Genomic DNA, 26,950 nt, shown 5'->3' with positions numbered 1-26,950 from the left:
GGAGGGGATGACCCGGACACGTGTGCCGAGGAGGTGGATGACCATGTTCGCATGGTGGTGGAAGCGGCAACTCCAAATGCCATGCCCCTTGAAGATCTGGAGGTGGCAGCAGCGCAGGATGAGTGTTTCCGAATCTTGAAACAGGCCATGCAGCAGGGCTCGTGGAAGACGGTGCTGGAGTCCCTCGCTGGGCACACCCAAGAGGCAAAGATCGGACTGGAGCAGCTCTGGTGGGTGAGGGAGGAGTTGTCGTTTTTCAGCTTCTGGCCTCCTGCTGAGGGGTGACCGAGATGTGGTGCCCCAGTCGAAGGTTGAGGAGGTGATCTCCTTGGCCCACCATGGACACCAAGGCGCAGCGAAAACCAAGGCCAGACTGCGGCTCAAGGTGTGGTTCCCCGAACTGGAGCGCAGGGTTGATGACTTTGTGGTGGCGTGTGTGTGGTGTCAGGCGGCCGCCCTTCTACAAAGAGAGCCGGCTATAGAGGCGATGCCGCGGGGTACGCGGCCCTGGGAAGAGGTGCATGCAGACTTTGGATCCACCAACCTCGGTACCCACTTCCTCGTGGTCGTGGATGAATACTCTCGGTACCCGACGTGGAGTTCGTGGAGTCGGTGGCGTTTGAGCATGTTGTGGTCACCATCGAGAAAGTGTTTGCTGCCCATGGATTCCCCCACACATTGTGCTCTGACAATGGGCCGCCATTCCAAAGCGAGCGCTTCTCATAGCTGATGGAAGGGTACGGGGTACAGCATAGGACGTTTACCCCGCTATGGCCAAGAGCAAATGGAGAGGCAGAGCGGCTGATGAGGACACTGAACAAGACCTTCAGAATAGCCCAGGGCCAGGGTCAATGTCTGCAGAGAGCCCTGTACCAATTTCTGCGGGTGTATCGCTCCACCCCCCATGCGTCCACTGGTGTGACGCCTGCTGATGCCCTGTTCAAGCGGTGCCCCCAGGGACTGCTGCCCGAGGTGGGGGAGAAGGAGCCGGGGGTGATCGAAGACCAGCAGGTGGAAACGGACCGGCGGCTGCGTATTGAACAAGAGAATGTGCGGCGAGGGCTGCGTCCGCAGCGACTGGAACCGGGGGATGAGGTGCTCATCAGGAACAGGCATCCCCACGGGAAGCTCTCTCTCCCCTACGAACCCGAGCCGCTCGATGTGGTGGCCGTAAAGGGGTCCATGGTAACAGCCTCGGATGGGAGATCAGCTGTTACCCGGAATGTGAGCTTTTTTAAGAAGATAGGGGACCCCAGAACTGAGGCTCCCCATGAACCGGATTTAACAGAGATACCTGAGGACGGAGGAGTTCCATCATCAACACCCCCGTCCCCTGTCCGGGGATTGCCATTGGATGGACTCCCCGTGCCGGAGGTAAGCAGGAGGTACCCCTAGAGGGCTGGGCGAGGGAAACCCCCTTACCTCAGCAATTACGTTTTGGGACATGTGTCATGAGTGGCCCGAGGGTCATAGTGTTATTTGCGGGGATCCAGGGCGGCTGTAAATAAAGGGGTGTCGGGGGACATTTTGAAAGTTTCTTGATTTCCATGTTGTGCGGATAGTTTATTAGAGTAACCAAGTTGTTTGTTTGTCCTCATGAAAAAGGAGGAGTGTGGCGTTGCCCCTTTAAGATGGCACACGCAGCGGCGTGACGTTGCACGCTGCCGTGTGCAGTATAAATAAAGGGGGCGTTCCCGGCCGCGGCAGTGCGACCGGGAAGCCCGAGCAAGACAGATGTTTCTGTGTCCTTGTGTGTTGCTTGGGGGTTTACGGGGACTGCCAGAGGGGGCTCTGGAACACCCCCAACATAGTATATATTGCCAGTGGCTGGGATTCCATGGTAAATATATGTAGGCAGACAAGCTGATAAATGTCCATCCCTGACAGAGGTGGCTAAATCGTTTTTGGTCCCAGAAAGAGAGTTCTTGACTGAACCATAGTACTTCCTCTGATGAAAGCCTGGATGTTCCACTAAGAAGCGATCATGCACAAACCCCAAATGAGGCGCTCCCCTCTTGAGCGATCCCTCTGAGGCCCGATCCCTGTAGTGTGTGTAGGGGAAACCACACAATGTCCTGCTCTCCCAATAATGAGAATTCCACTGCAGCTGGCAGCAGTTCTCATTTACCGCTGGCAGCATGTATATAGCTTGTTCCATGATGAATTTGGCTACACAGCTCCTTGTACAGGCACTGCAAAGGATAGCCCTTCTTGGGAAGGTGGATGGAACCCCTCCATGCAGCATCATCAGACAGATGCTGCACAAGAAACACTGATTAGCAAAACGTTAAAGATATCAGTTGCCAAGACCAGAAAGATTGAATAAAATTAACAACTATATTCTTTCATACAATTCCTGCGAGTGTATAGTCTTTCACATTTGGGGAAATGAGGTGTCTGGCTAAAATGCATAGGTCAGACTCCTCATACAGTTCTAGGTGGAAGTATATACAACCACAGGTTTTGGGGATCCCCTAATGCAGCTGTACTTCCTGCACAACTACTGATATTTAACAAAACCTACCCAGAGTGATAACTTGACTGAATGTCTTCGCGGAGTGCCAGACTCATGAGCACTGGATATGGGAAACATTAAATACATTAAATAGTGGCTAAAGTTTCAAGAAAAGGTTGAACTTTACGGCATGCACACCTTGGACAAGGTTCTTTATTGGCAAACACTCCTTACTACAGCAAAGCACACCCTTATTTTCCCTGTATATCACGTTAAAACATCTTTCAGTACTGGTATTAGATGGTATATTTGGGCTTTATGTACAAGGGCTTTACCATGTCAAACATATGTCACATATTTACAGATCTTATGATTTGTGGTTAGAGTTTATTTACCATTTACTTTGCATTCACGAGGTCAAACCGATCCATCAAATTCCTTTGGTATCTTTGTTTTTCCTGCCCAGGGTGGTTCACAGTTTACATAAAACCAGTTTTTCAAGAGCATTGTGCTCTTTCCTTATTGCGTGAGTAGAGTTCTCATCTCACTGAGGGTCTAAAGTGTTTACCTTGGCACTGATGGTTCCTTGCTTGCTTCTTGTGGATTGCACAAACAGAGGTTGGGACTGTCATGTATTATGCAATAATTTGATAGAATAGAATACTTCATCCTGAGGACCAAGTGTTTGCCAAACATGTTCAAATTAAGGGTTACAATTCTGAGATATTGTGGGATAAATAGAAAAATGTTCAGCCTTTGTGTAAATAACCACGGAAAACTTTTTTTTTCACCAATCAATTTAAGCATGAAAACGTGGATGAAAATGTGCCAAATTTGGCAATTATGTTTGAATTTGCCATGTGGTGAACTGTGAAGGTCGAGAACAAGTTACAGAGGAAATCTCTTTTTCCATTTCCCTATTGTAAGGGAGGCATGGTATAAAACCTTTATTAATGTTCCAAATGGGATAGGAAAACTCCTATCTTGCCGTATAACTAAGATGGGATTGTTCTCGACCATCAAACAAAAGATATCACAGTCCTAGTCAGTCTTTAGTCAAATAAAAATGGAGTGACTTCTTGGCCTTCCACGCAGAGTCACTAGTCTTATGACCCGTCGGGTCTCCTTCACCCAAGTCCGGGTCTTTCACTTTCTTAATCATTCCACAAAGAGGTTCCCCTCTGCCGGGCACCAGCCTTCTCAATTTCAGCTTCAAACAGGTTTCCCTCTGCCAGGATCAAACCTATTCTAATATTGCAGTTCACTTTTTATCTCACCCTGGTTCCCCTCTGCCAGGATCAAACCAACTTTTACTTCACATTGCTTTCAAGACTTCTTTCACCGGGTTCGAGTTACACTTCACTGGGAAGAACTGTCGAAGATTTTCATGACCTGCAAAGATTTGACTTCACCTATGCATGACCACTTCGACCCCTAAACAATCACAGTTCAACAGTTTAACATTGATTCTTCCATTTTGCAATATCTCTTGGTACTTGTAGTTTCCATACAACAAAGTTAGTTTCACAATTCAAGTTTCCCTCTGCTGGGATCAAACTATAAAGTTCATGTATTCCGTTTTTATCTTTTTTCGATCAATTCTGGCTTGGTTATACTGTCGTTCAGTTCACAGAGACTTTTGATTGGGCATTTGCATCTTTGTAGGACCACTCTGTTACTATATATTTCTATGATACGCTTCCAAGCAATCATTCCATTCTGCTAGTGTTTGTCGGCAAACATGTTGCTTTCAACTTTAGATACAGCTTCACTCCTTCGTTTCACAAACCAGACTTTTGCTCCGTCCAATAACTCACTGGTTGTAATATCTTGGTTTCCTTCTGATTTTCTTTGATTGCAGGAGTGAAGGTCGGTTTCATAGCTGTCTCTACTCCTCCCCAACTTTGCCGTTTCACCTGGGAGGGTGGCCGGTTACTTTGAAGCACTTCAAAAGGGGACTTCCTTTCTTCCTTTGGTTTACAAACCAACACTGTCTGCTTGGAGTATGGCTTTATCGCTTGCCTTTGAAACAGTATTTGCATGGCCCCTTGGTCCTCTGATTCCTGCAGCTGCGTTCGCCTTTCTCTGGGAAGAACTGCTCCTTCTCTCGTGCTGCCTCGCTCAGAGTTTGCCTCAGTGTTCCACCTTTTAACCATGTGGGGAGGGCTAATAGGTACCAGGTGTATGTAATTCTGATTGAGTGCCTGACTCTGCCTGATCTTGTTAGTTGGACATGTCCAGGGTATTGCATGGATGGTACTCCTTTAAGTCTTATATCTCCTCTTCCTCGCCTCAGAGTTTGTGTAGAAAAGCGGGGGAGAGTTGGGAAGTTGGAATGTCCTATGAAATAGGATGGGACAGGGGTATAGGGAAAGGGGATATCGTGCCTCGCTGTCAGGGTTTCCTCCCCCACTCCCTGATGACCCCTCAGCCAGGTGATACTCCTGCACTTGTCAACCCCCAGGGTCTGGATCCAAAGGTGATGGCCATGCCCTGGCCACATGAGTAAAGGATCCCTGGTGTCTCGACAGTGAAACACCCTCATGTTTTTCACACTATGTAAAGTTTAATGTAGCCTTAAGGAAACTGCTCCAGCTGTGTCAGTCGTATATGTTGTGAGAAAAATAGCAATACAGATCAGAATTAAGAAAACTACTGAGAAAATGGACTTTGTGCATCTCAAATGTATCAAAATTGAATCAGCTTGTTGCTTGAAATTTATTTACCGCTTACCCATTTTATCTTATTTATTTTACCTCTAAATTTAATTTAAAAATCTGCAAGTCATGCAAGTGCAATGTTGTTGTCAACATTGATGGTTGTCCTGTGCCTTTCTAGAAATAGGGGGGTGAGTGTCTAGAATCCCTTCAGCGTGCTCTATATTTGCATTTCAACTTAGTGGTCAGCAGGCTCCATGAAGTCCTTGGTGAAGACCTCCTCGTGCCCCGAGTGCCGAAATGGAGGTTTGCATGCCTCAGATAGCTCTCTGTTTCTCTTGACATTTCAAGATGCTGGTGAGCTAGAGGCTGGATTCTGAAATCCACACATGCCCTCACAAGAAAATCTGCATAGCAAATACTGACAGTGGGAAGAATTGCATCTAAAAGTGCCTTTGAGCAACAATTGCACTTTATGTGGCTGCAGTCATGAATCCACATGGTCTACTATTTATTAATGATTTAAAACAGCATGTCTTGTGAGAATGTGAGACTTTTTACAGGCTAACGACCCATGGAGCCGGCCAGTGAGGGAGACTATTGCGACAACACAAGGAACCATGTGAGTAGGTCAGCTCTTTGTCGTTGATGAAGAAGCAGACTCTTCAAAGATTAGATAGTATATGGCTAGCCCAACCATTGTGCTGGGCGCATCAATTACCTAGTATCTGCCCTTCCATCTTGGAGGCAAGGTCTAGGATGTATCTCTGTCAGTTCAGTTCTGAAATCAACTGCCTACACTGTTTCTAAGGCAAAAGGTAAGGAATTGCCCCATTCCCATTGATGGGAAGCACTCCGAAGACCTAGGATCCATCCTTCTCTTTTATGCCCCAGCCTGCTGGAATACCATACCAGTTGGGCCTGTTCCAAAACTCCTATAGTTCAAGAAGGATATCAAGACCATGCTCTTAATTGAATACCATATATACCACCCCTGTGTTCTGGATATCCAAGCAACTATAACCTGCCCTTTGACTTTTCTGTTAATCGTAAATTGCCTGTACAGATTCCCAATGCTTCCTTGTTAGGTTTGCATTATACAAACCCAATTACACCCAGTTTATGATTGAGCAACACTCATGCGAAGGTCATTGAGATTGGTGAATTCCTGTCCTAGGAGAGAGCTGCAACAGGTGTTATAGGCCCCCACACACGTTACAGGCCTGAGGTGAAGCTTAGAGTGCATATGGAGGCTAAGGGGCAATTACACCAGTGACAGCTTTCTCCCCTGAGATGTAATTCCATTATTCTATAGATGGATCACAAAAACAGGTCATAACCAACTCAAAACAAAGGCAAACAGTTGAAGAAGGTGCTTTGAACCTTGCAGTGAGCATTTCCCTGGTGGAATGTTGGCTTAGGCGAACACTGAGCAATTAGGCAGAATGTTGGGAGAGACCCAGCAAGCTTTGAAACATTGGGTAAGTTTTTTTGCAGACCTATCATTTATAATGCTCCATCAATATTTAAACATAATAATTACGCTTTTTAGCCCACACCGCGGGCCATCCTTGGAATTATAGGCCCAGAGACCAAGTGAAAATGTCCCTAGCACAGAGCATTTCATCACCAGGGGATTCATACATAGCCTCCATACTCTTTAGGGAAGCTCTATAATAATCTGCCTCACAAAGCCCAAATAAATAACTTACATTATACATGTAGACAGGCTGTTTTAAATAACATTACTATCTGGTTCGAGAAAAGACAATTTTACAACTGATTCAGTAAAACATCACACCCACACATAAGTAAAAGAAGTAGAAGGTACTCTCCATTATTACATGGTGAATAAGAGACAGATGTGCCAAGGAGTCCAGTGCCATTCCTAATAGGAACATCTCCTAAGTACTTACAAAGCCAAAGATGGACACACCCATGTAAACATTCCTCATAAAGGGCAACATCCAATGCATGTTTTATGCCTTCTTACATATTTAGTCATGAGGGTCTTGGTCTAGACGCATATTCCTCCACATGATACCATGTAACACACTACTTCGCATTGGTTATTCCCCTGATGGAATTCTCTTCTCCACCACGCATCACAAAACCCATTAATGTCATATACCACTGATTCTAAGATGATGGAAGAGCTGACGCTGGTAATTTTATTTCATATTGCTTTTGGCCCTGGGGTTTCTCTGCAAATTCATGTCTTTAATCTGGAATCATACATGGCTTCACACAAGGTGCTAGTACTGTGCTCTCTCATTCTGTTGCATCCCCTTGCTTCTACACACTCTCATAATGTGTCCCATTTTCCTGCACGACCAGCACTGTGGTGGCTCCCTCCCTTGCCCCTGGAAATGCCCTCAATAGTTCCCTGGGCCTTGCTCCACCTGTTGCCCATATCCCCGAAACCCTCCTGGGAAAGCCCCTTGGTCGTGTTGTATTTGTGGCCCATATTCGTGTCCTCTGGATGGCCCTCCTCAAAATCTGTGCTGCATGTTTCCCCGCCACATGAATCATCTCCCCGCAGGCGGTGGTGCATACTGCTGCTGCTGTGTCCTCTGTAATCCTGAGTTTGTCAATAAAGACCCTTCTAATGCATACTTCGATCATTTATTTTGCACTAGCTTCAATTCATCTTGCTTTCTTTCCTCAGCCTTCATCCTAATTTTCTCTTGCAATAGTTGTTAGGGAAAATTCTCAAAAATGTGCTAATTCCCTTCACCTTAGAGACCCCCAGCAACTTTGTGGGATTTTGAGGACTTGATTTTTTTTTTACCTGGAGACAGCTTGACCCCTTTTTCCCACTCTTTCATGTATTTTGAATGTGTTCGACTCTTGTGTTCCTTGATTATGGAGTTTTAGACAACTCCATAGGCATCATCTTTTCATGTGTGTCACACAGCACCTTCAGTGCAGTGACACAGGGAAGCCTTTCAGGCTGTCCCAAGGTTTAAATACCTTCTCTGGGATAAACTACTGTTTCCCAGATAAAGTAAAATTAAATTGACTTTACTAGTCTTTTTAAATTCCTAGATCCAGCACACCCTATCTTACAATAGAGTGCTGCAGGCATTGCCTAGTATCCCCTGTGTCTAGAAACTCATGTAGCAGTCAAATGCTACCCTTTCCTCTCGAAATGGCTGGTGGCAGTGGTTTTACAAAGAACTACCATGATTTTTCCAAACCGCGAACCACGGTAGCATTGAATCGCGGGAGCCATGTTTTTCAAGATGGCGTCTGAGCCACCTTTCTTTAAACATGTCCTGGTCTTCTTTTTTTGCCATTTCTTTTTGAAAAGATACTTCTATCATTTTTCTCTGCACGCCAAACCAGTTTTGGTGTTACGCTCACCTGGCTCCCGCAGGGGTGTCGATCGGAACTGAACAGCTGCGGTTTCCACCCACGTGACGCATAGTGCAGAGATGACAGACTGGACTGGCCCACCTAATTTCGTTTGCTTGACCCGTAGAAATATTCTCCTAAAAGTGGAGAAAGGGAATTAGCCACCCGTGGATTTGAGTGATAACCCCCCACTGTTCTCCCCTCTAATCACCTCTGATGTCTCCTTTTATGTTCTCACCTTATGTTTTTAAAAGATGAGCTCTCCATCCTGCGTGGGATGCAGGGGCGCGTGGATAATCACTTACTTCACTGGTCCGAAGGAATTGGGGAGTTCCAGAACAATATTGACTCTGAGGTTTCTGGAGTGGAGCTGTAAGTATATAGTTCGTAAGAGTTCAAAATGTCCAACTTTCACTCTTCTCCGATTCCTTGCAGTTTGCGGCTTGACCCAAGAGAAGCTTGCCTCGTGGCAGCTGGTCAAGTTCAGGTAAGAGTTTGTATTACCCAACACTGTCCGGAATGACACCTGTATGTAATCTGTTGCTTTCTCCCTTATTACAGGTGCAGAGTGAGAAATTATGACGTCTTGAGGAATAATGCCTCCGGCGGTAAAATCAGATAAGTCTATTATGGTGAGAGAGATTCCCTTTGTTTGTTCTTTCGGCTCACCTTGCCGTCCTTTTGTTTCCTTTAGGTGCTGGAGTTCGGCGAAGATGAGATGGAGGCTGCGCTGGCCCGTGGAGATGAAGAATGCCTCCGGCGGTAAAATCAGGTAAGTCTATGATGGTGACCAATATTGCCTTGTTTATTCTCTCGGCTCACCTTGGTGTTCTTTGTCCCCCTTAGGTGCCGGAGTTTGGCGAGGAAGTGATGAAGGTAGAGGTGGATCGTGGAGGTGCTGCGAAGGCTGGTGAGCATAGCGTGGCGCTGCTGCAGGCGATGCGACGTGCATCAAATAACGTGTTTCTTCCTATTCGAAGGCACGATGGATCCAGAATCAGGTGAGGAATAAAGTATTGTTCTTGTTCTAACCTTTTTCCTTCTTTCCCCTTGTTTCTAGGAGCTTCAGACTCGAGGCGGGCGTGGCAGCAGAAGACTGGATGCTGACTTGCAGGCACGGTGAGCGTTACGCTGCAGGATGCAGAATAACGTGAAGCGTGAGCTGCTCTTCGGGCGTGGTTTAAATAGCCTTCAAAGTAGTCCCAGGTAAGAAGTTCCCAAGACCACACCCGAGTAAGAAAATAGTCCCTGAAGTAAAGTAGTCCCCCTTCAGACTTCACACTGGCTTGAATGCTGAGCAGCATGGTCTGCATGAGGTAAGTGAAAGCAAATGAGCCTGGCGCCTATGGCGCCAGGACTGACCCCTTCTATGAACCTGGCTCCTACGGCGCCAGGACTGTACCCAGATAGCCCCTAGCCGGGGCTGCTGGGTTTTTCCCAAGTATCTGGATGCCTGCTCCTGGGACAGATGGACCTGGTCCGGATGCTCGGGGGTAGGCATCATGACATTTAGTCCCTTTGTTTCATCGCCTTTGGCGGGCTTCAGGACTTAAGACCGCCTCTGGCACCCAAGTGTCTGGGGTGGGCAGGAAGTGAGGGAGGTGGCGGAAACTCCCTGTGCTTGGTCTCCTAGGAGACCCAAATGCACTCTGGCGTGATTGGCTGGTTGACTGTCTGGCAAGGACAACCACCATGCTGGGTGAGTGGCAGCTAGGCTGAAATGAATGGAAGGAAACTGGTTAAAATGCAAGACTCTTGGCTTTGAAGGCAGAGTCGACCACTGGAACGAAAGAACCAAAGACAAGCTTGAAAAGGATGACTGCTGCAACTTCTGGACCGTTGGTTTGCCCGGTGAAGCCCTGCTGCAGGCCCGAATCACTAAGTTCATCTCGAAAGAGAAGTCCTACAAGGACGACTTCTTCCTTTGAGTTGGTGGGACCAATCAACTTGTAAGCCACCTGGATACCATTCTCGGAGCTGGTTGTATTTTCCTCAGAGTGCTGCAGGAAACCGAATTACTAGGTAGAAGGACACTAGTTAGTGTGCTTGTCTACAGCCACCGAAATTGAAGATTTGCCAAGTGCCAGCTTTGACCAGTCCCAGTGCAGTGCAGGAGTCCCCTGACTTCCTCTCTCTTGTCCCCACGACTGAGGCTCAGGGACAGCGAGATCTGAAGGAACTGCCAGGAACAGAAGCCTTCAGCTTCATCTTTTTCTTCATTGTAAGGTACTGTGAAAACCGACCGAGAGAACTTACCTCTCACTTTTAGTCCATTGTACGCTATATTTGCAAATGTTGTCTTTATAAGGTGGGAGGGTGTTACCCAGGTGCTGTAGGAGTGTGTCACCCTGCACTTCCCTTAATACATTGCTCTCTCTCTTACCTGACCTTACATTGAAAATTTCTATATTCCGCTGTCAAGGGAAAAACACAGTGTAATCAGAATGTTGTAAATCTGCTCCAAGCCTCTCTGGCTCCTCAATCACCTGTCAGACATGCTCTGCGCACCCCCCTTTTACAATCGCTGCCTCCTCGGGCACACCCACAATCTTGTGCATGCGCCTTCTGGGCTCGGCCACTGGACACCCTCGTCTGCCAATCTCAAGCTTCCCAATGCTAGCTCCTCACCACTTCCCGTTCTCCAAATCATATGTGCAAAACCTATGGGTGACATCACCAAATTACTAGACAAGGTAGTGCTAAGAAGTCAAGTACAGCACGCACAATGCTATAACCCCTTTTCCCAAAAATACACACAATCCCAACACAAACCCCACAGCTGTCTTCCTGCCTCTTAGCAGAGTATGCCAATATTATTTTGTGTTTTATCTGTACTTGTTGCGTCGCCTCACAAGAAAAACGTCTCCTCGAGACTTAACCAGTCTACTCACCTTCCGCAATCTAGGTCAGCTCCCTTTGCTAAACCTTACAGGGATACCGTCATCTATGAGCTGACCTAAAACACCCAACCCACAGGAAATCCACTACAAAACTTCTGGCATCCATGTTGAAGAGGCAGAATGGGATACCCCATTCCCCCAATCACATCCAGACCATGGCCTAGAGGATCACGACCCAGACACCCTCCAAGAGAAGAATTTGTCTATTTACCAGATGACAAAATACCCTGGTTCAAGAACTTACACGTACGGGGAGTATGTCCACCAGCCCACAAGAACCAGACCAATGTCTGCAAAATGGACCAGCTCGACTAGAACAAAAGCTATAAGTATTCACAACGTTAGAGATGCCATGACGACATAGCCAACGGACAAAGACACATGCACGATGATCACTCACGCACCATCCTACACGAAGAACTTATTCAGTGCTATGACATAGCAGACTGTAGCACACACAGACATGCATTGTTGTTATTTTTCATATAGGCCTCTTTATAGCACTGCAGAAACGCAAGACGCCTGAAGAACTTGTGTATATGCTTGCTGATGCTTCCTCGCCACCTATCCCTATGGAAAGCTATTCTCTACATATAACACCGCCTATGACAATTTGTCTTCCCGGAACCTCCATAACGTGGATCATATACCGCCACCCGAACTAGGCCCAAGTAGGCCGCAAGCAAGAGTCCCCAGGCCGAAGCCTCGCAAACGAAAAGCCTCTCTGAGTAAAATACAAGTGCTGACCATGCAAAACAAGCCCCTAACGGAGGCCCACCGCCAAGGCCACGATGTTGCAACTTGCATGCTGTGAGCCCAGCGCCAAGGTTACACCTGCAGATGCCAGGCCCCCAGACACAGAATAAAAAATCTAATGCTCATAATTCTGCTCCAACTACGGTATGCGCACACGTGATCAAGCCGAACTGACAAGATGCCAAGTCTGCGAGACAGAAGGCTGCTGAGATCCCAAGTCTGGGACACAAGTTGCATCAACGAATTAGCAAAGATGGATGCCTGCGGCAGATGGGAAAGACCTGCGCACCAGCCATAAGCAGACCTGTCCATTGTCTACACTAACACATAGTTGCACATTGTTGCTAATGCCAGGTACACTGCGAGCTGGGAACAGCGGTGGTCCCAGGCTTGGGGGCTCGCGGAAGGACCAATCAGAGCACAGGGGGGTTCATTGCTGATGCCATTACACTTAGCCAATCACTACGGGTCCCCTTGTAACAATTCCAAAGTAGCAATTGTTAGGGACAGCCCAAGTACACCACCTGATCTGCTCCCTTACACTAATATCTTTCCATATACCATAACTATACTAACCGTACCACTCGGGGAACCAATCCGAGATGGCGATAGGTTTTGTGATGTTTTTTCCCAGGTGAAGCGAGTAGCGCGTCATACTTCTGTAAAAAGGGCCTGCGAGCCCACGGAGAGTGAGAGCTTACTCGGATGCATACGGGCTAAGCGTATCCCTGCCGTTATTCTAATAAACTGCAGAAGTGCCTTGCTCCTTGTGTGCGTGTGTCATACTCTCTCCCTCTCTGGGAACACGGGAGGAGTTGGGCCTCCCAACCCAGAGGTCCGTGGACGGCTCTGCCGGCCCCTGGGATAAGCACCCCAAAAATGTCCTTGAATCAATAGTCGAGGTTATTCACCAGAACCTTTTACCTCAAAACCGAATGTGCCCTAACCACAGAAATAAAATCTACCTCTGCTCCTGTCCCTACTAAACTTAACAATGATAAACAATCCTCTATGATGCTAAACAATAGTAAACAATACTCCACAATAGTCAATACCCCCCTCACAGTCCCCAGTTGCTGTGTGTCTTGGTCAATACTTACACTCCGTGGTCAGCTGATGCTGCTTGGCTGCCACGTCCCCCAAAGCTGCCACTTCGTTCTTCTGGTCTGCTGGACGCCTCATGGACTTTGGGCAGGATATTTGCCAGGCTGGCTCCTGACAGTCTTTCCATGGTGCATGCGCTCCCCATCTTCTCGAAACACGTGCGGGGTCCTGCATCACTTCAGGCTCCGCAGTGGGAGAGTCAGCTTTGTGCCGAGCTTACGCAGCGAAACATCACCTCTGCTACCAACTTGTAGGGGTAGTTCTCCCAGGTATACCAGAGGTCGTCTGGGAGTCCGCCTGACTCTCAAGGGCGCAACTCACTTCCCCAGAATAAAGGGAGGACTCAGCCAACGGCAAGTTGAACTGTGGTTTATTGCAAAAAACAACAGAGATCATGCAAGACAATAAAGATTCTCCAGTACATCTCAGCTTTCCATGGCGTGTTGGCATGCTTTGTCTTGGCTGTTCGTTACAACACAGGTCCTTCCCAAAAAACTATCATCAGGACTGATGCTGAGAATGGTCTTACATTTATATTTATTTATATTTATATATTTATATTTTTTATATTTTATATTTATTTTATTTATATAGCGCACCAGGCCCAAGGTCATCATGAAGCATCACTTAGTTTCCGGCATGGTACAGACAAAGCATTTGAACAGAATATACAAAAATATACAAGTTATACAGGAAATATTCAAATGTACAAGAGCAGCTTATAACAATAAGCCGTTAATGCTATAGTTATGACTCCAGAGGCAATAGGAGCTGAGTCACGGCAAGTCGTGGGCAGACAGCCAAGCTTTGGCTTTGTGCTTGAAGGTCCGGAAGGCGGGTTCAGCTCTAAGAGGATTAGGTAACGAGTTCCATAGCTTAGCTGGTAGGACTGGGAAGCTGCATCCACCAGATCTTTGGAGGTTGAAGCGCGGGATGTCGAGGCAATTGGTTTGGGCACTTCTGAGTGATCTTGCAGTGGTGTGTGGTGTAAATCTGCTGGCCAGGTAGCTAGGGGCTTGGTTGGCGAGGCTTTTGTGTGTGAGCGCAAGTGCTTTAAGAGAGACTCTTTGGGAGACTGAGAGCCAACGAAATGTGGAGAATATTGCATTGGTTCGTGCCCAGATAGAGGGCATTGCAATAATCAATTTTGGATAGGACCATGGTCCTGGCTATTGTGGTGCAGTTGGCTGGTGAAAGGAAGGGGCGGCATGATGTGATGAGCTTGCAGGTGTATAATGCTGCCGATGAAACTGCATTAGTTTGCCTGGGTAGTGAGAGGATGGAATCGATGTAGATACCAAGTGTTTTAGTATCCTTAGCCACTTTGATGGTGTTACCATCAATGGTGAAGGATTTAAACAATGGGTCAAGTTTGTTGAGTCTTTGGTGGGAGCCAAGGATGATGAGTTCAGTCTTTTCATCATTTAATCACAATTGTTAGGTTATGTTTATTTGATATACTTACTGGAAAAGCTTTGCATAACATTTCATATAGAACATTTAAAAAGAATTAATTCACGATACAAGCTGCAAATGATGAGACATTGTTACAAAGACTTTAAAAACTTTTCCACACTCTGCACAAAGAACATTATATTAAACAATTAAAATCTCAATTAAATGCTTGTAAAATCGAACAATAAAATAGATTAAATTCATGTCATTGCCTTCTATGAATTTCAACCATAGGCCAGGGATCACAATTGTCATAACAGCATTATTATATGATTTAAAGTATTTAATTCGGAGTTAGCACATACTTTCACATATGACGATCAGATGGTACAAAGTCTCTTCGAACAAGTTACTGCATAGTCTACAATATTTGTGATTATAGGCATTTTTGTTCTTCCAACTTGACGGCGATAAAGCTACCGATATATTAAATTTGAGAATTAAATAAACTCTAAAAATATTGGGATTCTGATAGGCCAGAATATATTGTGGAGTATGTTTACGATCACTTCTATATTTACAGTATTCGATAGCCAAGGACAATTTCTCTAGGTGAGAGATATTAAGCGAAAATGAACTTTCATTTAGTTTACGTTTCAGCCAATATTTGATGTTGCCCGTCCCACATGTGCTGCTGCCTTCATATAACCACTAATGATGAGTGCATTTCAATAGGCCAATTGTACCTAACGATATGGAGGCATCTAAACTCAAGAAAGCCAGCATGTATGGGGTACCAATCGTATCGGTAGGCACGGTCGTCACTTGTTGGAAGAACATCACACATTGTGAGAGGTAACAATTCCAAATGCCTTTTATATCGAACTCCAAGTATAGATATTCAACACTTGTGCATTTGGGTAAACGAAACAAGCGCCTCAAGAGTTTAGCTTCAAATTTAACAAGTGCTTTTTTAAATGTGTGTCCCCATATGGATATAGCATAGGAAAGCATAGCTGTTATTTTCGAATTGTAAATTGTTATGACAGCCGATGCACTAAAGCCATTGTTACGACCTATAAAAGCACTTAGCAGATTAACTGAGGCCACACACTTTGCTTTAGCTTCGGCCCAATGAGATTTCCAATTCAGCTTGTCGTCAACTATGACGCCTAAGTATTTGTAGGAGGAAACTTGCTCCAAACGGACGTCAGCTAGGCACCAATGCATGCGCTTTGGCCTCATTTTCCGAGTAAATACCATGATTTTACTTTTAGCTATGTTGATGATTAGGCCATTGTTAGATGCATATGTGGCAAGTGCATTCAGCATATGTTGCAGACCTGATGGTGTCCAATCAAGGAGTAAAAGGTCGTCGGCATACGCTAGCCATCCCAGGGCTACATTTTTTATTTTGATTGGATTAGCAGCAAAGATGTTAAAAGAGGCAATCATATCAGCCAAATAGAGGTTGAAGAGTGTTGCAGCTACCATACAGCCCTGTTTTACACGCGATTAGTGGGGAGTGATTTAGATAGTTTGCCTATAGCATTTAAACGAATACAGACTGAAGTGTCTGCGTGAAGAAGCATTAACATGCGAAGCAATCCACTTGGAATCCCCCATTCATCCAGGTTGCACCATAGATGATTTCTACATACCGTGTCAAACGCTGCAGAAAAATCTATGAAGGCACAATAAACATCCAAATTCTGCCGTGCCCAAGAGTGTTCAATTGCTGAGGTTAATAAAAGCAAATTGTGTAGGGTGCTGGATTTAGATCTAAAACCAATCTGGTTGGGGGTTAGGATCTTGTGTTTATCAATCCATGCATTTAATTCATGGAGTAACACTTTTGTAAACACTTTGGATGTTGAGTCTAACATTGCTAGCATTCTAAAGTTGGCAGGAATATCCCATGCTCCCTTCTTGTGAACCGTTAGTATATTGCTAGTTTTCCAGGATTTAGGGAGAGTTCTGTGAATACCAATATGGCTAAAAAGTAAATGCAAAACGGCACCCCATAGTGGAGGATCGCTTTTTAATACGAGATTGGATATCCCATCGGGACCAGCAGCGCGAGAAGATTTTAAATTTTCAATGATGGTGATAATGTCTAAAACAGAGGCTTTGCATTCCCAAACAGAATTCGGGATAGCTAGGGCCGTAGTGACAAACTCGGTACTGGCTAGGGTCATAGCTATGTGGTCAGCCCAAGAGTCTTCATTAATGCAGTTTATTGTTAGATCTCTTTGCTTGTTTTTGGCAAGTAGGTGCCATATCGCATTGCCATCGCCTGATAGGGATAGTCTCGCAATCTTTTGCCAAAGTTTTATCTCAAGGTCTTTTTTATGAGATTTTGACCACCGTTTATGGCATTTTTTTAGGTCGCAAATTTGTTCAGTGATGAATAGCTCATTTGGCATCTGAGTGTTGGAATGAACCACCATTTTGATATTAGCCTGTAGTTGCCTTTTTGCCAATTGTATGGCCTTATCATTATTATAACGTACAGGTCGCACTAAATTAACTCTTTCCATGACTGATTTATACGAACGTTGTTCTAGTTTAGAGCTTTGAATATTAGTCACGGTTTCCGAGTAGTGCTCAATTAGTTTATCATGCAGGTCCACTCGAGAAGAATACAATTGGATAAGTGGAGGTACCAGTGTTTGAGCCATTATATTCGCTTGAGCTAATCCCAATTCGTGCTGCGCCATCCAGGCCTGGATGACTTGATAAATGGCGTTGATGGCTAGAGCGTCGGTTTTGTGGTCTCCTTTGATGGGGATAAGTAGCTGGGTGTCGTCGGCGTAGTTGGTATATGTGACACCCAGTAGATCCAAGATGTCAAAAAGGGATTTTGTGAATACATTGTAGAGTGTCGGGGACACACATGATCCTTGAGGGACTCCACAAGTGACAGATGAGGGTTCAGCAGTGGCAGTAGGGGAGAAGACCCTCATGGATCTATTATCCAGGAAGGAGGTGATCCAAGCTGTCTGAGAAGTGGGCAGCAGTTTTAGGGTGGCGGCATAGGATTTTCATATAGGAGACACCTATAGAGGTTATTCTACTGTTCCTGGCCTGTCCCATCCCCAAGAAACTATTACAATGTTTCAGAGTAGTGGGTTTACCATTGGTTCTTACGGCTTGCCATCCAGCCCTGAGTTTCTATTCTGTGATTGGCTAGATCTGATCTCCCCAGGCCTGGGACTCGATTAGGTTTTCAGGTCTTTGCACCTATTCAAGGTGATGTGACCATCTATGTGTCTGTATTGTATCTGGTAGTGTACAACCGTTGCCTATGAGAGTGTGCTCCTACATTGCAACACTTGTCTTCTTCATCTGGTTTGCTGTGATCGGCTCTGCGGTCCCACCATGGGTGAGTGCACATTGTCTGGCTCGGCTGCATCACATGCTTGTAGACCACAAAATCGAGCTCTTGATCTTGCATTTATGAGAATTTATTCAATTTCCCTGCAGCTGGTCCCTTGTCATTTAGAGTTTGGAATGCGACTGTGCATCTCTGACCATGGCTGTGAATCTGATTTGAGCTCCATGCAGCCTGAATCAGCTCTTCTCATATCTTGCTATGTGGCTTAAGGCCTTCTGTAAGTTTCCCTAGACTTATGATACAATTTCTACATGCTCGTGTTATATTAAGTAACCGATAAGTTAGTCACACACAGTCATAGTAGGCTCCATGCAAACTCCTGTAGTGCCATAGGATTAGTTTGCATAAGCCGCTGCAACTTTGCTCAGGATCTCTTGTTGCCTCGTGGTTCTGCGTTGCTGCATTTGGCTAATGAGAAAAATAATAAAAGCTTTGACAGTGTCTATATGTATCCATCATCTAGCTATAGAACTGTGTAAGCATGTTATTTGTGTATGCAAATGTGTGTTTGTGTGTTGCAGTGCAGGTGTGCGAGTGTGCTTCTTGACTAATGCTGCTATGTCGTGGTGTCATTAATGATGTCAGAATCGTGGCTTCTTGGCTTTTAGACGAGACTGTCCTTTAGGGTATTCTCGTCCACAATCTCTGTGGCCTTCCCTATACTTGTCAGAACATGCACTGGATTGGATCGGTATGGTTGATTGAGAGTATATCTTTCTGTGTACATGTCAGCAAATGGTGTACTTGGGATTCATCCAAAATAAGATGGGTGAATTCGAGCATTCCTGGCTCTACATCCTGTCATGAACTTGGAGGTGAGGATGGGCATTCCTGGAATCCTCTCTTCAGGGATAATGAGATGGAGGCTGGTTGTCCAAGACCTATCGGGCTGATGGGTTTGACCCTGGGTGAGCGAGACCTACAATATAAGGCTAATGAGTTTGTTCCTGGGTGAGCAACGCCCATTAAAAAAGCCAAAGTGCAGACAATGAGGAGACACCTGAGCTTTGCTTTGTTTAGGTATATCAGAGATCATTAGTGGTAATATGTGTCTGTACCTGATGCACTTTTCTCTATTGACCCATGGACATCAACTATGAGCCGAGGAATACATTGTTGTAGAACTGCCCCGCCATAGGATGGACTGTTGCTGTACATATTTCCCCACAATTGCTTAGCCAGGTTACATAGCATTCATTGAGCTTCAAACTGCCATTTTAATAGACTGATATCCATGATGTCCCTGATGGCTGAGCGTTGTCAGGTGGTTGAAGGGTGAGTGTTGAGGTTGGACCATGAAGCCATTATCAACCCATATATTTGTGAACAGAAGGCTGATTTTTCAGGGAATACAGTGTTAACATTGCCTTGACAGTACAAGATAACAGTGCAACATAGTGTCCCTGCTACCATAGCATCATTGTATCTTTAAACATTTCTGTGATGAGAGAACAGGGCTCAGTGAATAGTTCATCCTTCGGGTGTCTTCTGTAGGTCATCAAGCGCCAAAATCAACACAGCATAACAGTTTAAATAAATAGCCTCGCTGATAATAACTATTGAAACACATAAAATGGCTACGGCAGTTTCAGTGAAATGTTGAATTTTAAGGACGGCCCAAATTTGTCATGTTTTTTATACCTCATAGAAAAACCAAATAATCTCTCTTCTAGGAAGAGATAATTGTTAACTGTTTGTCCCTGTTTCACAAGCCAGCTCGGTTTGAGGTTCACGTGACGTGCAATTGTCAGAAAATGCCTTGTCCCTATTGCATACTTCAAACTGTCTTTAACGTCCCACATATTCACTCCACTTTTACACTATTTAGTGGCAGGCAGTTATCTCGTTAAATCAGATTTTAAGACCAATTACCAAACGTGTTGGAAGAAAGAAGCTGTTCAAGTACACTTTACTCAGAATGTAGATACTATGACTGTTACCATATATAAGGGAGTTGTGAGGGCAGGCCGGCGTAAGGCAACTCCCGGCTTTATTGTGCTGGCCAAGCAATGCATTCATGGTATGTCTTTTTATGGCACCAAGTCCTGGATGTTGCAAGTCAGCATTTTGTGAAAATACGACAGCATGGAACCTGAGAAATGCAACTTACCTTTAGTAGACCTCACCCTGCCTCCCTCTCCTGTAGGTGGACATGCTGGATCTTTCAAAGGCAAGGATAATACTGTCACATACACACATGTTGATTGTCGGTTTGATTGCTCAAGCACAACATGCTGCCCTTATGACCAGGGCAAAGCTGTTTGACAGGGATTGAGAGCCAGTCTCACTCAGTCCTTCATTTTCCCGAGGTTGGTACAATAGTGACACCAATTATGACATGGCTTAGAAGCTGAACTAGCCAACATGAATCACCATTTATATAAATATTATAGGGTTTCGGTCCACACCCTATAGTAATGATATGATATGATATGGCATTTGTAATGCGCCTATACACAGGTGTTCCAAGGCGCGACGAGGCAAGGAAGGGGGAACAGAGGGAGGACAGAGACAACTATCTTACTAGGCCAAGTGACATTGAGATTGCGCAAGTGCAGGGGGAAGGGTAAAAATGCAGGAGGGAGGGGGGGGGGGCAGTGCAGTACATGGGATCAAAAAATAAGAGGTGCGGCCAGTAGGTGGCAGATGCAAGAGTAAGTGCAGACAGCAGGTGTCCAAAAGTGCAGGTAGGGGGACTGTAAGGTTACATATACAGACCCAAGTGCAAGGGTTTCTGGCAGGCAGTGCAGGTGTGCAACTGGGCGGGCAGGGACCTGAGCCCAAAATCAGACGGTAGCCAGGTGACCAGTGCCATATCAGACAGGAAATCAGCAGGGGAGAGGAAGAAAGAAGGCAGAAGTAAAGAGGAAGGTCTTGAGGTGCTTCCGCAACCAGAGATTGTTCTCCTCAAGTTTCAGAGAGGCAGCAAGACTGTTCCAGAGGGAGGCCCCAGCCGAAGAAAGAGATCTACCACCAACTCATTGCTTGGAGAAGCGACGGACCTTGAGGCAGAAGGAGGGAGTTAAGGTGAGTTAAAGTGACTCCCATAGGAACCCCTCAAAATTCTATTGTTAACTTTTGATTTCAGTAACAGATTTGACTGAGATTTCGGAAGTGATTAAGGACTCGCGGCCACCCCCCAGACTGCAAAGATTCCTCAAGATTTGTTAAAAAATAAAAAACGTTATTAAGAAGACAAACATTTTATTTTCCAGAAGTGCAGCCTACTTCCCATTCATTTTTCCCATAGACAAATAAGGTACATTTTTGCCAAAGCGCACAGCCCAAACCGCTGGACGAGTTTGGACCAGGTCCAAACCAATTAGGCACAAAGTGTTGACTTGCGATCCATTGGGGTTATTCCGTGCAGTTGTTTTTTAAATATTTGATGGAGAATGGGGTCCCCCCTTCTTAAAAATAGATAGCTATATCTCTGGATTTACCCCAAACCGGCTGTTTTTAGAAAAAGCCACCATCTTGTTTTTCTCTCTCAAGGATATGGGAAAATGAATGGAGGAAAAAAGCTATTTGCAGGTAAAAAAACATGAAAATGCCATCAGGCTAGAGGTTGGGGGTGGCTAGAGGGCACCAAGTGAAAGTGGGAGTTGGAGGAGGTCTATGGACTGAGTTTGCAACACAAAGCTTTCTGTAGCCTCAGCTACAGTCTCGAATAGCAGGCATCTCAAAGCAAACTGCATCACAGAAACAGCGTTTGTTGTGGGGGTAAAGGGAGTGTGTAGGGGAGGTGAGGAGGCCATCTGGGGGGTGGGAGAAGCTGACACAGATGAGGGGGACACTTGATGAGGGCCTGGAAAGCATTTTTTCTTTCAGCTGTTTTTCCAAAATTCGTGGCTATATTCGATGCTATATAGGACTACAGATAGCAGAGGTTATGTTTAGTTCAGTACCCGCTGTTACATTAATAAAATATATGTTATTAAGATATTTTTACAGCTATCTGTGGTGATTGCCCTCCAGGTCTCCCATCCATACAATAACCAGGACAGACCCTGCTTAACTTCAAAGTTAGGAAGGGGGGCAGGCTCCTCAGGCCATGTTGCCCAATAAACAAGCGGCCTTTACAGGACCACTTAAAGAAATGGGCCAGCTCTTTCCTAAGCAGGGTCAGTCCCGCTTTGAAGCTAAGCAGGGTCAGTGCCATTTACTGCATGAATTGGCAATCAAATGGGCATCTAGATTACTATTATTTTTTAAACTGTGCTACTGTCAGTCCTTGAAGGTTTTCCACTCAGAGACCATTGTTTTGCCTTTTACTGAATTGCATTCTGGTATTTGTAGTCTACCAGTCAAGATGGGGAAATAATGCCTCAATTCAATTCAATACACTTTCTGCCTAACATAGTTCTATAAGGATTTATATATTTGAGTGACACCATGGTATGTGTAATTTTCAAGTTATCTTTATAAAGCAGAGTATTGTTGAAAGCCAGACCTAGGGGTGAGGAGGGGAAATGATGAGATGGCAAGTAAGTCATGAGTATTAGCCATGATGTGGCAAGAGAGCTTGCAATCCTGGACAATAGTGCAGTTATTTTCCTCTAAATGTGGCTGCTTTTCAAGGCACAAGTAAAGAACAAATGTGGGTGGACATCGTATTTTTTCTTCAGAGAGCGGATGCAACCCCTTGGGTTTTTTTTAGGTTGGCAAGTTTGCTCAAGTATTTGTCTACCAGGATTTTAGGCATGTTCCTGGTGCAGACGCTTACTCAAAAGACCACAAGCACGTGTTTCGTATTCAGATTTAGTTTTACAGGGACTATTTCACAACAGATTGCTCGGTTTAAAAGGTGAGCACTTTTTATACATTCCCAGCATATTTATTGAAACATGTCCTCTCTCAGGTTATTTTTCTGGTGTTCATTACTTTTAAAGTCCAATGCAATGTTGTCTTCCACACTTTCATCTAAGGAGTAGGTCTATTGAATTGCATTTGTATATTTCACTTTAATATATATGTTCACTTACTGTGTGTATATTCATGGGTGCAGCTTTTGATTTTTGTTAGTTACTGGTGCCGAAAGTACCTGGGCATATGTTATTCTTGCAGCCGGTCATTTATTTCTTGTTTCCATGCTGCTTAAATGTGGTTATTTGGGGTTGTGCAATGTATCACAACAGTCACCAAGAGACCGTCCATAAAACAAAGGGCTTGGAGCATGCTGCTTAACCAAAGTGTGTGGGCCATGGCAAATAATGTAATTTCACTGCACATTGCCTGAAAACATTGTGATTTCTTAAAACCTGCAATCTTTCATACATTTTAATACCACTGTCAAAACACGACAAAATTAGTTTGTTATTGATGAATGTCTTTGAGCGATGGGTTGCAAGTGTTTTAAAATGTAGAGTGGGTACGGCCAAAGGGCATGCCTAATGACCATATATATATATAAAACACAAAGCCTTGTTAAAGGGACGTTATGGTTAAATTGCACTAGCAAAAACCTATGAAATTCAATGGAAAAACATTGTTACAGGGACGTTATGGTTACAGGTAAAACCGAAAACTGCCCAAAATTCCACAGTTATGGTAAGCTAAGCATCCATAACTCGTGCCACCAGTGTGCACTGCAAGGACTAACACCCATTACATCAAAGATGACATCACAAATCTCATTCCTGACAATTAAAATACCAGTAATTCGATTTACCGGCATGTTTCCGGACAGGCAGAGTACACGTTTGCTTGTGGGGTGCCAGAGTTACCAGAGGTGGGGGTAAGTCAGGCACCCCCAAAAAACAGCTGGTATTACGTCACTGGTATTACCGGTGCTGGTAATACCGGCAATCCCCCCATGGAGTCCAATGGGACTCCATGGAAAGGGGATTTACCATTATTCTCGCCACTTGTAATCTGCTGGAAATTGCCGCAGATCAAGTGGCGGGAACGGTAATTCCGTTTGGTGGTATCCTACCAGATTTACCAGTCGGATACCACCAAACTCTTAATGAGGCCCATTGAGTTTCTTGTCACCTTCAGACAACCACTGCTTGCACACACATAAGGGCTGAGCAAGCATCCAACGTCAGGATACAATGAACACTATTGCATAGGCAGAATAGCAACGTGTGCTCACAGACCAGCAAAGCTGGAGTGGTGCTGGTTGCCATGTGAAAGTGATTTTAAAAAAGAGCAAAGTAAAGCTGGTTGTTGGCACCGCATGTTCTGGTGAGGTATTTTGAGATATTTCAGTCATTACTGTGTGCATATTTTATGCTAGTGTATTCCATACTGCATTTGATGGTTGTGTCTATTCATAACGTCGCTTCAAGACACGCATGTATCTGCACCAAAGGCACAATAAAATAAACAATGGTATGTAATGCCACTAAATAAAAGTCATTTTGCGGAATGCAGACTGACTGAGGCTGAAAAACACCTGTTCTGTTTAGGTTTATTTGTCTTTATATTTTATATATGCTAATATTTGTTTGCACACATACACAGGACTTCAGCTGCACAGATTCACACACTGTGGCTAAGCGCTTTTTGTTGCACCAGTAGCCATTCCCAGCTATAATTAAGCCATCAACTCTCAGAATGCTGCTTTGAAATAACACTTGTTGACCCTTCACAGAGCAGTCTGATGTTACTGCTTGATAGAGCTAGACCTGGAGATCTCAGGGAGATGTGTATTGATCTCTGAGGGTCAGGTAGCAGGTGGAAATGGCCATAGGAATCAGCATGGCAAGAGGTGGTCAATTTATGGGTAAATAACCAAAATACACCCACAGACTGTGTGTCACTCCTCATAGTCCATCTCTCTCCTATCTTCACTTCCTATGACGATCGTTTCAGCTATAATTGCCACCAGCCAGCCACATGTAATCAGTGGAAAACATGTTTATCAACAAGTCAGAGAGACTCTCTACTGAAGTAGGTTTTGCCTTGATGTTACTACCTGATTACTGCTAAATGAGCAAACATTTATAAATAAACCTTAATGCCTAGCTCTTTATTATGACTGAGGTTTTAATCCATAAATGCCTCATGTGGGTTGCACACATCTCCAGTGATTAGCTGATGACCTCATTAGCAGGAATCCTCAATTTCTTAAAGGCAGGTCACCGTGTATATTCTTTATAGAGTCTATAGAGAGAGAAGAAAGATCAAATCTCTTGGAAGCTAAGAAAGCCTCAATGTGTTTTATCTGTGACCAAAAAGCGAATATTACATTTTTTTCCAATAAGTATGTATGTAAAAGCATTGCCAGATCACAGCAGTGTTATGGAAAGTAGACACAATCAATGGGCCTCATTCCGAGTATGGCGGTAAGGGATACCGGTCACCGTTAACGAGACTGGTGCCGGTAATCCCTTACCGCCACATTCTGAGTTCCCTTTGCGCCCTCGTCCTTAACGCCTGCTTTTAGCAGGCCTTAGGAACGAGGGCGCAAAGGGGCTTTTCAGCCAATAACGGTGACCGTAAAGTACAGTCACCGTTATTTGCAATTTCCCCATTCCCATTGAGCCCTATGGGGGCTCATTTGGGACCCTGGAAGAGCCCTGGGGAATGGGAAATTACCGCCCTGGTCAACTCGGAATGGGGCGGTAATTTCCCATTCCACCAGGGCGGTGCCGGTAAGGGTCCGGCGCCGACCAAGGCGCTAATAGCGCCATTGGTTAGCGCCAGACTCGGAATGAGGCCCAATGCCTTTACTGCCTTCCCCAGCCTTGAAACAGTAAGAAGAGTCAATAGTATCACTGTAATGATCATTTCATTCTGTTATCTGGTGTGTGTTGTTGAACCGCATCTGTTTTTTTTTCTTATAGAAAGACGCCATGAAATATTTTGTGCTTCTTCACGCCCTTCTTCTATGGGCAACAGCCAATGGAGGTGAGAAACATTCCTGCTTTTGTTATCTTTTATTTAATGATGCAAATGGTTTCTGTCTATGTTTTTTTATATCTTGCAGTTATAGCTTAGAAATGGCTTTCCATGTTTAGATCAAAGAAATAGATCCTCTGTAGAAGAGACCTAGGTGCTGGGGCAGACAAGATGTTGGGGTGTTCTACGACTAGGAGGTGCTTGGAGGGTGTCCGTAGGTTTTGTTAATGTCTTGACGTGTTGAAGAAGACAGAGCGGGTGAATAGCGTTTGTAGGAAATTGGAGTTGTTTTTGCTTACTTTTGAAGAACACACATATGTATTTTATTTGTGCCATACCTCGTTTTTGGTCCCACATGTGTGTGCAAAATAATGTTATTGGTTGCACCTTGGATTTACTTTAGAACCTGCTTTTGGATTCAATTAGGTTGATAGATCTCATTTTTAGATTTATGTCCAAACTAAATAGTCATGATGCTAAAGTTGACACACCTGAGATAACATCCAGTGAGATGGCACAGTTGTTCATGGAGGTAGTACCCATCTTGCCAGAGGGGGAGGGGTTAAAGTAGGTCAAGTTGGATTGTGTGTGCAGCAGCAGACCTAACATTCAGCGGGCAGATCAGGTTACAAGAAGAAGGTGATGACTCCATACACAGTAGTTCTTTGAAAATTACAAGGAAGGCCAGAATGACTTTGGGCCTCATTACGAGTCCAGCAATGGCCGTGGTGGAAAAACCAGCATGCTGCTGCCGGACCGGTAATACCATTCTGCCTCCGTGATTGCTGGAATCACCAGGGCTTTACAACCCCAGTGACCCGGTAATTCTGGAGGCGGAATTCTGTAAATCCCCATTCCCATGGAGTCCAATAGGACTCCATGGGGATGGGGACCATGGAAACACTGGTTCCGTCTATGAAAGAGCCGGTGTTTCCATGTCCGCCACCGTTGTTTCCAGACTGGCTGACTTGTAATGAGGCATTATGGTAGTTTGGTGCATCTAACCTTGCTTCGGGCTTAACAGTATCATGAGTGGTTGTATTATAAGAAAAACACACCAAGAAGTAGCTAATGTCAGATA

At 45.0% G+C, this 26,950-nt stretch overlaps 1 protein-coding gene across 2 annotated transcripts in view; it reads left to right on the top strand.

The window, feature by feature from the left end:
* Positions 1-26,950, top strand: part of LOC138447635 (coagulation factor XI-like) — a 160,654-nt gene that overhangs the window by 30,567 nt on the left and 103,137 nt on the right. For both annotated transcript variants that reach the window (XM_069603840.1, XM_069603841.1), the window contains exon 2: positions 25,815-25,878. In XM_069603840.1, coding sequence (XP_069459941.1) covers positions 25,824-25,878 — 55 coding nt within the window. In that variant the 5' untranslated portion in view covers positions 25,815-25,823. The remainder of the gene's footprint in view (positions 1-25,814; positions 25,879-26,950) is intronic.

The sequence above is a fragment of the Ambystoma mexicanum genome, chromosome 3q (assembly GCF_040938575.1).
Source record: "Ambystoma mexicanum isolate Mex_15411 chromosome 3q, UKY_AmexF1_1, whole genome shotgun sequence".
Classification (NCBI taxonomy): domain Eukaryota; kingdom Metazoa; phylum Chordata; class Amphibia; order Caudata; family Ambystomatidae; genus Ambystoma; species Ambystoma mexicanum.
Note: the sequence above shows the minus strand (reverse complement) of the source record. Positions and strands in the feature narration are given on the sequence as shown.